The sequence below is a fragment of the Danio rerio genome, chromosome 12 (genome assembly GCF_052040795.2).
Source record: "Danio rerio strain M-AB ecotype USA chromosome 12, GRCz13ab, whole genome shotgun sequence".
In the NCBI taxonomy this organism is placed as follows: Eukaryota; Metazoa; Chordata; class Actinopteri; order Cypriniformes; family Danionidae; genus Danio; species Danio rerio.
This window is the reverse complement of record NC_141032.1, coordinates 23,524,756-23,539,782: the sequence shown is the minus strand read 5'-3', so window position 1 is coordinate 23,539,782 and position 15,027 is coordinate 23,524,756. Positions and strand designations below refer to the sequence as shown.

General features: G+C 36.3%; 1 protein-coding gene across 4 annotated transcripts in view; it reads right to left on the bottom strand.

The window, feature by feature from the left end:
• Positions 1-7,038, bottom strand: part of ca10a (carbonic anhydrase 10 (inactive)a) — a 252,271-nt gene extending 245,233 nt beyond the window's left edge. For 3 of the 4 annotated variants that reach the window (XM_087275381.1, NM_001037121.2, XM_087275380.1), the window contains 2 exon segments: positions 6,897-7,038; positions 6,085-6,489 (listed from right to left, as the gene is read on the bottom strand). Coding sequence is in view for 3 of the 4 variants with exons in the window: in NM_001037121.2 (NP_001032198.2) it covers positions 6,085-6,145 (61 nt within the window). In the remaining variant the exon portion in view is untranslated. 4 annotated transcript variants of the gene reach the window in all.
• Between the last annotated feature and the right edge of the window lie 7,989 nt (positions 7,039-15,027).

Below are 15,027 nucleotides of genomic sequence, written 5' to 3'. Positions count from 1 at the left end.
ACAGATCACTAAATCAAAGACTTTACTCATAGTACAGTCAGTTCATGAATCCACTATTGAACACATTCTCGTTTTTTTCTCGGTTGATTTGCCACATTTTAGAGATCACAGAAATTAAATCTCAAAACCCTGCAATTCCTGATTTGATACATTCATCTAACCGAATAAATAAAACTATCTGCTCTCTTATATTTTCAATTGTTCATGTGATGTTGATCAAAATATATTATTTAAGTCAATCTTTAAAGAATATGTTCTATAAACTTAAGACTAATTGATGAACTGCACAGATAAATATTTTTAATTAGACTGTAAAGCATTAGGTAAAGCAGTTCTCTTTCTCTATGATAGCTGCATCACATACTGTACACCTCCCATTGGCATCCATGCATGTATAGACAGAACCAAACACAGCAATACAATGTCTGACAGTGGAAAACATAGAAACAAACAAGGGTTAACAGGTAGAGAAGAGGAATATTAAGGATGCATGGCTTCTTAAAAGAGATAGAAAAGCCCAGGAAAGTAGACACGTTTCTAATATCTTTTGCTGTTGTGAGGCATATTGTCATATTGTCATTGTGCAATGTCCAGATTCATTTATACATGTACAGTAGCACCAGTAAGTCTACATTTTTCCAGTTGAGATTGGTGCCATAGGAAAAAAAGCATTTTCTATCATTGTCATCCAAAACAGTTTACATCAGAAAATATAAGCACTACAAAAAACACTACAGTCTTATATTAACAAAATCTTGTTTCTGGTCAACTATTTGGCTCTGACGTGTTCATTGGCACACACAAAATACTTGAGCCAAATAAGGATGTTTTTTTTTTTTTTTTTTTTTTTTGATTAGATCTTTGGACATGCTGTATATCTTACAATGTGTTCATGCCTTTTTTCTGAATCAAACTCAAGTTAGTTCCCCCTTTGGTTCAGATCTTATGGACAGGTGTGAACACAGCAATGACACTCTGATGAACATATATAGACAAAAAAACAGACTGAGACCCACCTGAGCAGGCCATCTTTGTTAGCTTCTAAATGGGTTGTGGTGCAGTTTGTTTAAAGTGTGAATATGATCTGATCGAATTCAGAAAACCTGAAATTTATTTAAAGATCCCTTAGTTTCAGTTTGCTGCTATCCATCAGTCATGCTCTCCAATGAACCACAACTAACAAACCCCAACTCTACAGTACAGTGTTTACTGTATTTGTTTGTGGTAGAGTTGGACGATGTCGGCCAATTTGGTACGCTAAATTAATTATTTATAAATAATTCATTCATTCATAATGAAATAATTATTGGTAGCCTACCGTTTCAACTATCTGACCCGCATGGTCTTCGTTTCACCCATAACCAAATCATAAAGATAGATAAAGTTACACACATATTACCACCTGTTAATCGCTTTTTTCGCAGGACTCTGGTATATGAATAGGCAGAGTGATCTGCGTCGTGATAATGGAGTCAACAAACCTGGTTGGTAATAAAAGGGGCACAACCAACAGGAACCAATCGACAGTATCTAAGGTTTTCACTAAAATTACCAAGTTCAAGCATGAAAGCGAAAGATTGAATCAGTGTACTGACGCTCACACACATTACCTGACTCAAGAGTCATTAGATAGAGACTAGATGAATTAAATATCACGTTTAACAACTAGAGTGAGTGCCGATCCAGCAGTACATCCTTGATAAACTGTCCGCTGTGCACTGCTCTCTAGGGTTTTGTGCTTAAAGCACCCGCTGACTGCTGGAGCTCAGAGTCAGACACGCGTATAGCCTACACTGCAGCGCATGACAGAGTAGGGTATGCTGCTACAGTGGGGACCAGGCAGAAGATCACGATGGCAGCTCAGCATTGTGACGTATTGCCCATCGGCGATGGCATCATCTATAGACCCAACCCTATTAACTAGTCTACAGGCATGAAATAAATGGCTGATTTTAGTTCACATGTAGTTTTGTTTACAATTGCTGATTCACTTGCTAAAATGCCAGTGTAAAAGCAAGCCACACCAAATGAAAGCAAGCAAGCTAACAGTCTTGTCTTCGTTTCATGGTCATTCAGAGTATAACCCTCCAGATCTTCTCTACCCAAAATGATCAAGATTTGACGACTGTTTTTGTTTGTTGTCATAGGAGGCAAGCTAAAAAAAAACAAAGACACCAAAGACCACATCATCTAACATCAATTACTAGTGCAGCTCTTGAGGGCAGTAGAGTAACGTTTACTTGACAGGTCTTATTACAAGAGCATCAACACAAAAAACCACAAATAAATCAGTCCCAGTAAGAATCTCATTATTGATCCACCTGTAATTGATTTTATATCAACCCCTAATGCAGTCCCTCTAAATCTGCAGTTGCACACTGACACAAGGAGATGCTCTGCACATTTTGAGAATGGAGACTCTGTTCTGCTGGAGCCAGAGTGGCATCAAAGCAAATGTTAACTGCCATAACTAAACAAATGCTCATGCTCTGCAAATGTCAGTGAAAATCTATGATGTTCCAGTAAAAATGCCTGGAAACCGAAGAGCTAAGAAAGATGGTACTCGTTATGGTCCAATTACAACTGTAGTGGGGACAAAATGGAATCTTTGATCTTTGTGAGCATGGTGTCCAGATAAACAAACCCACTGAGATGAACTTCCTTGTTATATACCAAAGAAAAAGAGATAAATCTGACCTTCAAAATAAGCTAAAAAAAATGTTTAAACAGCAATATTGAGTGTTTTCCATCTGTCAGAAAAAAACAATACAATTGCTGATAAAAGACAAAAAAAAACAGCTGGGGAAAACAGCTTTGGAAGTACATAAAAAGCTTCTGTTGTTTGGGAATGATGGCTGTGTAAATTGAAAATGTGTTTAAAACAATAAAATGATGCACTATAGCCAACTACAAGAAATGGCCCATTTTCCCAGTGACCCACCCCATTTTCAGTAAATATTGCACTTCTTGGCATTCAGTTATTTTACACAATGTTTGCTGTTAGGGACACAAAAGGTGTGTCCTAAATTGCATACTTGTATCACATGACAAAAAGTCAGATTAGAGCAGAAGTAGTGCATTCACACTCAAAATGAAAAAAAAAAAGCCATTTTTAACACTGGACTGTTGAGTGGGGACTGTTAAACATTTCATGGACTTAACACTTGCAGCTTTGCTCATGTAAAGGAAGGGGAAGAACTATCAGATTCTTCCACCAAAATTATCCTACACTAATTTTTTTTTTTTTACTTGTTCAAACTACTTATTTAAAATGAACTGAAACAACACAATTCTTTAGATTTCATTAAGAAAACTTATTTTTTTATGTTCAATCCACCTAAATTTGTTAAAAGTGTTAAGTTAACTTAATTGATTTGTGTTGGGATAACATACATGAATTATGTGGAGCCCTGCATTTTTTTACAGTGTACATAAAATATTATGCCACATCTCAACCGTGAATGTGTTATACTCATGACAGGTAGTATGTGCTAGTTTGGTCATTTATTACAACAGTAAACCTACACACTACAGGATTGACTGTGAAAGTGCATAGCTTATAAGTGCATAGTGTGTCATTTGGAACACAATCAAACTATTTAAGTCATAAAAGCTCCGTGTCATAATACTGTAAATGAGATTTCCAAACAAAATAGAATGAGTTCCCCATCACTAGAAGCAGAGTGTGCAAATTCCAGCATGTAATGTTAGCTTAAACATCCACAAAAAGTCAAATGCAAGTACAAATGCAAGAAATTATAAACTCTCTTATAATTTAAATGTTAACTCATTCTACTGCTTTTATAAAATTCATCATTTTGAAGTTATATGCCAAGGCATTATCCCTTTTGCATGTCTCAAATTGGGCATCTATACACTGAAAAAATTATTTCTGCAAAATTGTTGTACACAGTTTAAATGGGCTGAATTTAAACAAATTAAATTTAGTACTGTTTAACTTAAGTTATTTGTTTAAATTCAGCCCAAATAAATTGTTCACAACTACTTAAAATAAATTTGTAAATTCAATTACTCATCTTTTTTTCAGTCATTTTTCAGTGTAATTAAGTGTGAGTTTGTGTACATTTTAAACTATTATTTCAACACTTTCCAAATAATATTACGCAACTAATAATTATATTGTAATGAGAGTGAAACCTGGATGTACTATATTCTGATTATGGTCACTTGATCTAGCAGCATCAGCAGTGACGCTTCACTGCCATTCATAAATTCTCTTAAGGTGTCATGGGACAGTACAGTGTATATTGAGAAACTAACCAAAAGCAGTGCAGGCCATTTTGGCTACGCTTCTGAACTGATTTCAGACTTTTGTCATAATGTTTTTTTTTTTTTTTTTTTTTTCTGTCTACTATGTTAAGAATGTGATTCTAGAATCAGCTATGGTTACGGCCTTGCTAAATCATAAATTCCAAATGTTTGACATTCCTTTTTTTTAATGCGCATCTGCTCTGATTTTGAATGATCCATTGGACATTTTATACTAAAAAAGGCCATCAATCATTAATAAAAAAATAAAAAATGAAAAAGCTTGCTCTTCCTTTGAAACAACCTTTGACGTCACACAGGCTGTGTAGGCTAGTGGATATTAAGCAAATGCCAAATAGCAATCTCACGTTCAGTCTGGCTCTGCTTTTTTGTGTAACATTTTTGTTGTGCTTTGCACCTAAAAAATCTTTTCAATAGAAACAAAAAGGCCAATGTTAGAAGTAGAATAAATAGGGAAAAAAGGGCAGTAATATCATTAGGTAACTAAACAATCAAAATGCTCTTCAATCCTTCAACCTTCTGAGATCAATCTTTGAACATCAGTAAAACAGATTTTTAGAGAAACCAGTAACAAGTTTTGACATCACTATGGATGAGGAAAAATCCTGATCCTTGATTAGTATTCAGAGTGGCATTATAAAAGGTACCCGTTTTTTTTTCTTAGCATCCACAGTAAAAACAAGCCACACATCCCAAACTGACCTCATCCGTAATGTCACTTAAAAAAGTGTTTCCTAAACATAAATCCATACGTTAAATGGATGCATTCTGTAGAATCATGTTGATTGTCCAATATCATGAAAAATTACGAGGCTACTAATAAAAAGGGAAGCTTTCAAATGCCAAGCAGTGGTCAAGGACGTGCCCGTTGTCTGTCCCACGCATCACGAGAAAGACGGATGTGTTGCGCGCTGTGTTGCCATCAACGTCCAGCTCTCGTGTGGGCGACGCTGCTGGACGCGCGCCATAAACCTCTCACGAGGAGCTTTAAAGTTGAACCAGAAAGGACTTGATTTGTTTAGACATTTAATGATATTCATGATTCTTGGTTAAACTGCTTATGACAGTCATTCAAAATTATGCCTGTATAAATAGGCTAAGTTATTTGCGTAACTGTTCGTTTTAACAACGTAATAGCCTACCCAATATGTCAAGCTAAAATCGACACCACGCGATTACCCTGCATTATATTTGTCAAGGGATTGGAAATGAAGACAGAGAAGACTGGAGAGGGGTTCGTGCTGTAGTTTCCATTCAGTCTACATTTTGGTCTGTTCAGTGATGCCCAATACCTTACATAACTAGTAAAGGGAACCTCATAATCCGTGACTTATTTGTTGTTATTTAAATACATTTTATGTCATTTAATTTATAAACATAACTCGCTATGGCTTGCCCATTTGACATACTCAACTGAGTTGTTAGGCTGTATTTGATGGCAAACGGAGCATTCATTGAAATACAACAGCCGCACAAAATGAAAAATAGAAATAGAAATAAATAAATAAAAACCGAATTAGTCTACTGTTTTTTTCCCTCCAAAGATTATTTTTAGTTATTAGGGATAATCAAAATGCTATAAATTAAATGCATATGAACACTGCAGAACATATAAAATGAACAAAAATCTAAAATATCCTACAGAATAAAGTTTTATTTTTTTTAAACTGAGCTATAAAAGGTTACTACAACACAACGTAAATTAACTGAAACATTTTTCACAACGCTTGAGCTGTAACAGCACGAATATCAAAGCTCTCACCATCAAAAGAATCATAATACACAGTATCTTACCTGAAGTGCAAACAATGAGATTGGCTTGAAGAATAATAAATATTTCCCAGATTATATCCATGTTTTGTCTTCATTCCAAGTCCATTGCGCTCAGAAAAACGGGGATCAGTTGCAGATGAGTCCACCCAGTCTCTTTCCCACTGGACACCTTCCACAAGATCCTCTCCAAATCACACACATAGCACATTTATCTCGAGGACATAACGCCACATTTCAAACCGGCTGAAATCCAAACAAGACTACGTTCCGAAATAAAGGGGGTCTGGGCTGGTATCCTCAGTGCGCGCACTTTACGAAATGTTTCGCTGCGTCCCGCAAGCCTCCATAAAACGACTTAAGCGTTGTTTGCTGTTCCAGAACCGCTTTTGTTACGCCACGAAGATGCCTGTCTCCGTTGGTCTGACCCTGCGAAAAGAGAGAGAACACAACTGTGATTTGACTTGTTCTCGTAGTAGGGAAGGTCGGAGCTCTGCGCGAGGATAACAGTTTTAACTCAGCCAGGTTTAACGGGCAAGTCACGGGACCGCGCACTTGCTGTAAGGGGGCGTGCTTCGTCTCGTTCACGGCATGCCGTTACACTTAACAGCGAACACGAGCACGGATTCATCGGTTCACTTGCTTTCATAAAGTGTAATCACGAAAGTTGTAAATATAAGATAACCTGATGTGTCTAAAACACATGCGAGTGTTGAGCGCTCATGTGTTGGAAGGAAATGTTTTGCAAACAAGTTTAAAGGGTGGCGAGTTGTGAAATAGGCTACTGCAGAGGAAATGTCAGTAAACAATCGACAAAACAGCGGAGAAGCGCTTACCTGTTACCATGCGACAGTTTAAGAACCTAAAGATTAAAAAACAACTGAAATCCCAGTCCAGTCATGCAAGAAATAGACAGATATTGAGATTTCCTGAAATCCCCGAGGTGAACTACTGCGCGTAACGGGTACGCGGACCACTGAAACAGAGTGCGCGTTCCCGCCATTAATTGCGTGATCACGTTACCTAGGCACAGGTGGACGGAGCACTGGTGTACGAGAGAGAGAGAGAGAGAGAGAGAGAGAGAGAGAGAGAGAGAGAGAGAGAGAGAGAGAGAGAGACGCAGTCGTATAGGTTGCCAATAAACAAGAATGCGCATTATAGGCTAATTGGTCGCGTAGTAGGCTTCCAAACGCTAAAGGTAGATATCTTGAAGCACACATTCATTAATTTGAGTAGCCCTGCTTTGGATATGAACGTGCTACTGTAGGAGGAGCTGAATGTAGCCATAAAGCTCAAATTCCTGCTAATGCCAAGCCAGATGGTAATTCTGCATCTAATACAATCAGAAATCTTATTCTCGCTTAGAAATTTATGAATTACACTCTCAGAAATAATCACATTTTCAGTAGATTTTTTTCAGTGTGTAGCCTACTTAAAGAGTATCTGCAGTTTATTATTAGAGTCAAAACATTTCAAGTTACCATTATTTATGAGTATATACAGTTATTTCATTTGTCATTCAGTGTAATGCAAAAATAAAACGACAATTCAATTTGACCTGTACTTTTTAAAATAAACAAAAATAAAGGGTCATACACTTTTTTTTATAGTTTTATGTGATACTAAAATATTGCTTTAAAATAATAATTACAAAACTAACAGCGTATACTCAATGCTCACACACACACAATAAAGCTATACCCTTTTTATTGTTTTGAAGCTCAAAGCCCACTTTTTGTGTTGCTCATTTAGTTATTCATTCATTCATTCTCTTTTCGGCTTAGTCTCTTTAATAATCAGAGGTCACTATAATAGAATGAACCGCCAACTTATCCAGCATATGTTTCACTTGGTGGATGCCCTTCCAGCCGCAACCCAACACTGGAAAACACCCATACACTCTTGAATTCACACACTACGGCAAATTTATCTTATTCAATTCACCTATACGCATGTTTTTGGACTGTGAGAGAAACCAGAGCACCTGGAGGAAACCCAGCGAACACTGGGAGAACATGCAAACTCCACAGAGAAATGCCAACTGACCCAGCCGAGGCTCGAACCAGTGACCTTTTTGCTGTGAGGCCTCATTTAGTTATTCTCAAGTTCAAATGTAACTGAACGTTTTTGATGCAGACGGACATTCAAATGTGACAACTGTATCATTGCTCATCATTTAATGTGTTGATATATTAGTTTTTAACATGTTCTCATGATATCATAAAAACATTCTCCTGTCAGTTTGCAGAACAATATCACAATGCAGTCGCTCATGCTGACTCACTGCTACCTTTTTGCTTTTTTATTGGTACAATACAGGGTATGACAGAGAGGGATGAGAACACTGGTGATTCTTACATTTATAAAGAAGACTATCTACATAAAAGCCATAGCAATAACTAGATGCAGTACACTTATCATTCATAGTTTGGAATTTCAAGAATTACAAATGACTCCGCAAAAAATCTCAACATAAAATTTTGTATCAATAAATGCACAAACCTAATGCTCAAAATATTTTAAATCTAATTTTTTTCTTTTTTCTTTTCAAAAGCATGCAGTATTTTATACTATATATTGTAAAAAGACTCAGATTATTCTTGACTCAACCCTTATTGAGGTCTGTTGTTTCTCAAATGTCAGGGATGTTTCGAAAAGGGGATGTGATCTATATTATGGATGTATTAATATTTAACCCTGTTGCCAATTGGGTCATTTTTAACCAGACATTTTAATTTGACATATTGTCCAAAATACATAAACTATGAATCATCACTCTTCTACTTTTATTTGTGTCTCAGAAGAAAATTTTATCAGATGCATCAAGCACAGTCATGCCCATAGCAGATGACCTACAAAGGATCTAGAGTGACTGAAAAAAAGCAGAGTATGATTTGAGGAGTGGCCATCAGGGTATTGTGAAAGAGGTGGACTGTAAAATAAGAAGATCATGCACCCGTGCAGAGGTCAACAGCTGTTTGGCTGGAGGGGTTCTGCAGGGTTTCCAATCCTAGCATGCCGCTATCTACCTTTAGCTGTTCTGAGGTCCTGATCGATTGGAAGTCAACCTTAATTCACCCATCACCATCAAGTGTCACACATTAGAAGGTTGCTCCATAGCCGCGACACATTAGCCCTGCAAATGGAAAGCGACGTACACAAGCAGGTTTAATGCAGTCAGGGTTCAAAAACCAGCTCTGGCTTGTAACTCAGATCAGTGTTGTAAAGCAGTGCAGGTAGTGCCAATCAGCAGGGGTTCAATGCTCTACCGGTTCAATTGACTGCAATAATGCAAATGGAAGGGACTAATTATGATCATGCCAGCATAAACGCCAGAACGACTGGTCTGCTAATGGAAAAATCAAAACACATTAGGACTGCCAAATGATTTGATTTCAACTTCAGCCACTCGGATGCAAATGGACACTGCATGACAGTTGCAGGACAATTGTAAACGGAGCACAAACTAGTCCTCAAAACAAAACTCATGCAGTATGGTTTATGTTACAATAAAATTCCTCTAAAAGACTTGGTATGAAATCCACCAATTTGTGCATATTTGGCCGCCTCATTGGTAAATGATGCTTTGATGAATCCACAAGGTGACTCACACAAAGGAGTCATTAAAATTAGGAGGTACTATAAAATGAAGCAGGAGCATATTCATAGAAAACTGCCAGTCAAAATGATTTTGAAAATTTTTAAACGTCACAATATGTTGTTAACATGATCTCTTCACGTTAAAGTATTTTGCATAATTTAAGAGACAGTTCTTCCAAAAACTAGATTTTGGCCATGGTTTTAGTCATGTTTTTTTTCTTTTTCTTTTTCTTTTTCTTTTTGTGAAACCAAAAAATATTTTGAAAAAGTTATTTTTGTGACAAGTTGGGTCGGACCAAGAGCCATGGAAGCAGAGTGAGAGTGGTGTTGCTGTTTTATATATGGGATGCTGAAGTCATCTGTGAATGTCTGTCATTTATTTTTGATTTGTTTGTTTATTTGATGATTGACGTTTGTGTTCAATGTTCGCCAGTTTGCACATCCTTCTCACCTTGACTTTGAACATTGTTATGTTAGTGCCAAAACTTGATTGGAAGGAGGGATACTGTATCAAAGACCCCTTGCAGGTGGGGAAAATTACATGGGGAAGCATGCTGGGTGAGTGGATGAATTCACTTCCATGTGCAACAGAATGTAAGGGCAGTTGTGACTGAGTCAACAAGTCATTGCTGTCCACCATAAAAGGGGGATCAGAATATAGGGAGGTAAAAAGGTTGTCTAGAGTAGCCTGGCACTACCAGGCACCACAAAATGAGGGTCCCTCAGCAGGTTTGGAACTAGATGAAAATTCTTTCCTTTTTTCACCTCTGTCTGTCCTCATGCTCCTGTCTCCTGACTCTTGGCTTAACTGGTCCTGAAAGGGTACTGTTCTTAGGACTTTAAATCCATCTACAATTAAACACACCTACTAGTCATTTTCAATTAATAATAAATATCCAATAGACACATGTTAGGTTTTTAGGTATGTTTCATTAGAGTTAATCCCTTCAGAACAGTGGACCTGCTGGACGGGAGTTGCTCATGTCTGTTCTACAAACCTCACTGAAAAAAAGTGAAGTTTGCTGTTTGTTCAAACTACTCATTTAAAATGAGCTGAAACCCAATTCTTGGTTATTTTTCTGTTCAATCCACTTAAATTTGTTAACTTAGAACTTAACTTAAAATGTGTAACTTAATTCCTTCATGTTGTCCCAACACAAATTGTGTGGAGCCCAGCATTTTTACAGTGCTGCAAGAGGTGATGGGGTATACAATACATAATGAGTGCAGTGACACAAGTAACATAATGTGCTACACCATCTTCAAGTCCCACAGTGAAGTTGCAGGAAGATAAACAGGAGTGACGATAGCGAAGGATGAGTATGGACCACGCCCGGGTGACTTTTTGTTGCATTTTTTAAGTGTATGCGGTAGTGTTCTGCGACAGGCTCTCATTTACTTTTGTGCTGTTTGTTTATTTGCCTATTTAAGTTTGTGTTCATGGTTTGGCAGTTCCTACCTCCCTATTCTATGAATTTGGTTTGCCCAGGGAAAATTTACGGTTCAATTGAGTAATAAGCTGGTGCTGTAAGAGCTTGCAAGAGAGATTTGCTTACTTGTTGTACCTGAGTATGGAGGGCGGCTGCCATTCATGAGTGAACAGAGTTTCCACTGTGGTCTGCTGTGATGGGGGAAGAGCAATAATAGTGAGGAAACACAGGCTCGCTGTCAGGTGCCCACAGTGCTGACCATCAGGAGACAGAGGAGTGAAAGACTGTGCCCATGGCACTTTAAGGCACCACAAACAAGGGTATTGAGCTGACTGAGTACCGGAAAACAACGTGTTTCCCAAAACCAAGAATTTTTCCCACTCTCCCCTTTTTACTCTTTTTATAATTTCCGTCTCCTTGTGACAATTGTGGACCACACCAGTGTCAAGTTCTACAGAAGAGCTCTGGAAAGGTAAGAACAAAAAGGTGATGATAGTAGAAAAAGAGGGCCATGTTTGGGCCACTTAATGTTGCAGCATTAATGTAAACTGAGGGCAGAAAGGAACATGTCTTTGTCCCTAACCTAGGAATGTCCTGATCAGGTTTTTTGCCCTTGTGTCCGAGTCTGATTCATTTGATTTTGTTTATCTAAGTGGTTTATAAGAAGTGATTTATAAGTGATCTGTGGTCTGTTTTCTATATACACACACAACAGCAGTGATTGAACATGAGTTCACTATTGCATTAATAGGTGAATGGCACAATTAATCTTTTTCTGTTCTTTTAATAGATAATTGGGCTTAACCTTTGAAAGTTGAATAGAGAATACACTTTTGATGAATATAATTATGATTTGTTTTATGTGATCTATTTATTCTATCTATTCAAATCTATATTCCATTTCACAAGAATTTTTTTAGTTCTGGTCTTGACAAAACACTTTTGCTTGTTTAAAGTAAACATGTGATTTGTTGTTTATTCCTGTTGTAATAAACTCATAATGAACCATGACCCCAAAACTGAGATCGGAACTGTGACTTCTGTGTACAGTTAAACCTAATGCAAACAGAACTTTCACATTTAGATTAAATAAATTTGGACTGACTAGAAGATGGTAAATCATTAGATGGTTAAAAGTCTCCAAGATATCTTTCACAAAACAAAGTCAGTCAAATGCTTTTGAAACAACGGGGGTGAAAATTTCCATTTTCAGGTGCTTCCCATGTATATCAAAGGAGCGAGTGTAACACAATTAGTTTTTCATGTTTATTTAAACTTACCTCACAGTTCTCTAAATTGACTCCACCATGTTCCATTTTGTTTAATATTTTCTCAGCAAACCCAAGACTGTATGTCACTCACTCTTAGCTCCCCATCTCCCATGTTACTCACAATAATGGGATGTATTTGCATTCATTTGACCATGTCTATTTGCTGGAGTGGAAGTTATAAACAAGACATACGTGACCGGACTGAAAATGAAAAATATAGTGCACTGTTACAATTTGTTATGCTTTCAATAATAAAAGAGCAGGTTAAATTTGTAGGGACAGCTCTCTTGGGTTGACAGGTATTAGGAATTAAATCATATAATGAAAGTAATTTTTCCTCCACTAAGGAGAGAGAGTGGCAAAATTAATCTCAAGGCACAACAAGTTTTATATTCTTGACTGCACTCCTCGACCTCATTGACTTGTATTAGGCATAAACTTAACTATTTTGCGATATTCTAATTTCCTAAAACTTTTAAACGCACTGCATTGCAGTATATAAAAGTGATGGCCAGTCAATTTGATTGTCCTCGCTGTGTTTGTAGTGTTTATGGAAAAAGCTTTTAATAAATCATGACTCTTCCAACAATCAACAAATTGCAATGTGTTTAAAAATACCCCGTGTGGCCCTAATACCCATCAGATTACCAGCACTAATGGGAATTGTTTCATCCACACAAATGGCTCATTTGTTTTATGTGATTTTTGTTTGAGTGCTAGTTGATGTTAACCAGAGGTAGAGCATGTGGTACTCAATTATACGGTTGGCTGATGTTCAGATGTTGATTGTCTTTCATCACAGCTCTATAGCTCTTTGCTTTTAATCACCCCACCACCCCCTAACACTTTAAATAACATCACTTGATTTATTGACAGTCCTGTTATGCATAGCTAAAAGATTAGTAGAAATATTGTCAAAAAAGCTGCATGTATTTGATCTTAAACACAGTAAAAACACAAGGACAAAAATGATAAAGGTGACATTTTCAAAATCACTATCTATATTTAAATAAATAAATAAATAAATAAATAAATAAATAAATAAATAAATAAATAAATAAATAAATAATCTAGACTACAACTGCAATGGTAACTACACATAGGAAGAATATTGCTGGGAATTCTCAAGATAGCAAATATAAAAATTTGAATAAATCATCTTTTAAATAAGCATTTGAGTATTTAAAAAGACAGATGACATAAACAGAGCATTATTATGAGTTGATATAAACACTAATGTAATTGTTTATATATACTTATGCAACAGTTCTGTCTGGTTCTCGAATCTAATTAGCTCATAGCAGTGCGATGTTCCGCAATATCAGAATTCCTACACCCTCATCAACCTTCTGTATTACTCCACCTACATAGTGACAGCAAATCAATAAAGTCACTACAGTTTGACAAATATCACAGCTGTTGAACAATATAGTGTATTTTTGGAGCTTTTTAGGTGAGAATGTAGTTGTTTAGAATGCAAATATGCAGCCCCATCCACAAGATGGCGACAGAGAGTGGAAAAAACCCAGCGTAAATTTAAACTACTGTTGATTAAATCATTATAAAACTGACTTTCTAAGTCGATCTCTCTCTTTTTTATGTCGTAGTATTGTATTTATCCCATAGTAATTGTAATGTTGTGTATGAGATGAGACTCACTGCTGACTGTAAACAGAAAGAAAGAAGAAATGCACGCATGTGTTTAGCGTTTTCAACTTATCGCCAACACAACAGTAATCTACTAGTGATTGTACTGCTTTAGCTTTTTCACGGTTAATTATTGTTATCTCCAGATTGCAGCAAATAAATACTGGGAGATATCTCTATAGACTAGTGGCATTTCATGCTATTCAGCCTTATAATCTTAAAATGTCATCAAAATCACCTGTTTTGTCATCACTTTAGACATTACGCTAGAAAATCTTTCAAATACTAGATCTAAAGTGACGTTTGTGAAGTAGCACTGATTTCTGCTGTTCTGACGTCATTTGAAGATGTGAAGGAATGGTGAGAGAAAGTAGTTCTTCACACAAAAGGGTTTTTAGATTCAGATGCTCTCAAACTGTTTTATAAAGACAATATCACACTCATAGCAGTGCGATGTGGCTGTATATCACAGGACATGCCCCACACCAGTGCTGATATACCGCCATATTGCACTGTTATGAGTGTGATACTGCTCATTTATATATATATTTTTATATTATATATTTATATAATATAATATATATTTATATATTTTATATATTATTTTATATACTACACTATATATACTATAGTTTTATTCAGGGGCTGCTTTGAATAATAAAAGTTATTTTTAAAAATAAAACTGAAATATTTTACATTTCAATTAAAAAATGTAAAATTGCCGTGTATCACATTTTACAATTGCAAGTGAAATATATGGACCACATACAAAATGTGTGGTTTTGGAAGATTTTAATGTGAAACTGGAGTGAACAAATGTGAATACATTAGAAACGGGATGGGTTTCATGTGAAAATTAGGCATGGGCTGGATTCAGATTCTAATGGTATGATTAACAATATTGCGGTATTGTGATTACTGCTCTAAAATGTTACTTTTTTTCTGGTTCTGGGTAAAAAAAATACTATTTCCCCCATTGACCACAATCTATTTTAATTTATGAAACATTTAAAATGTTT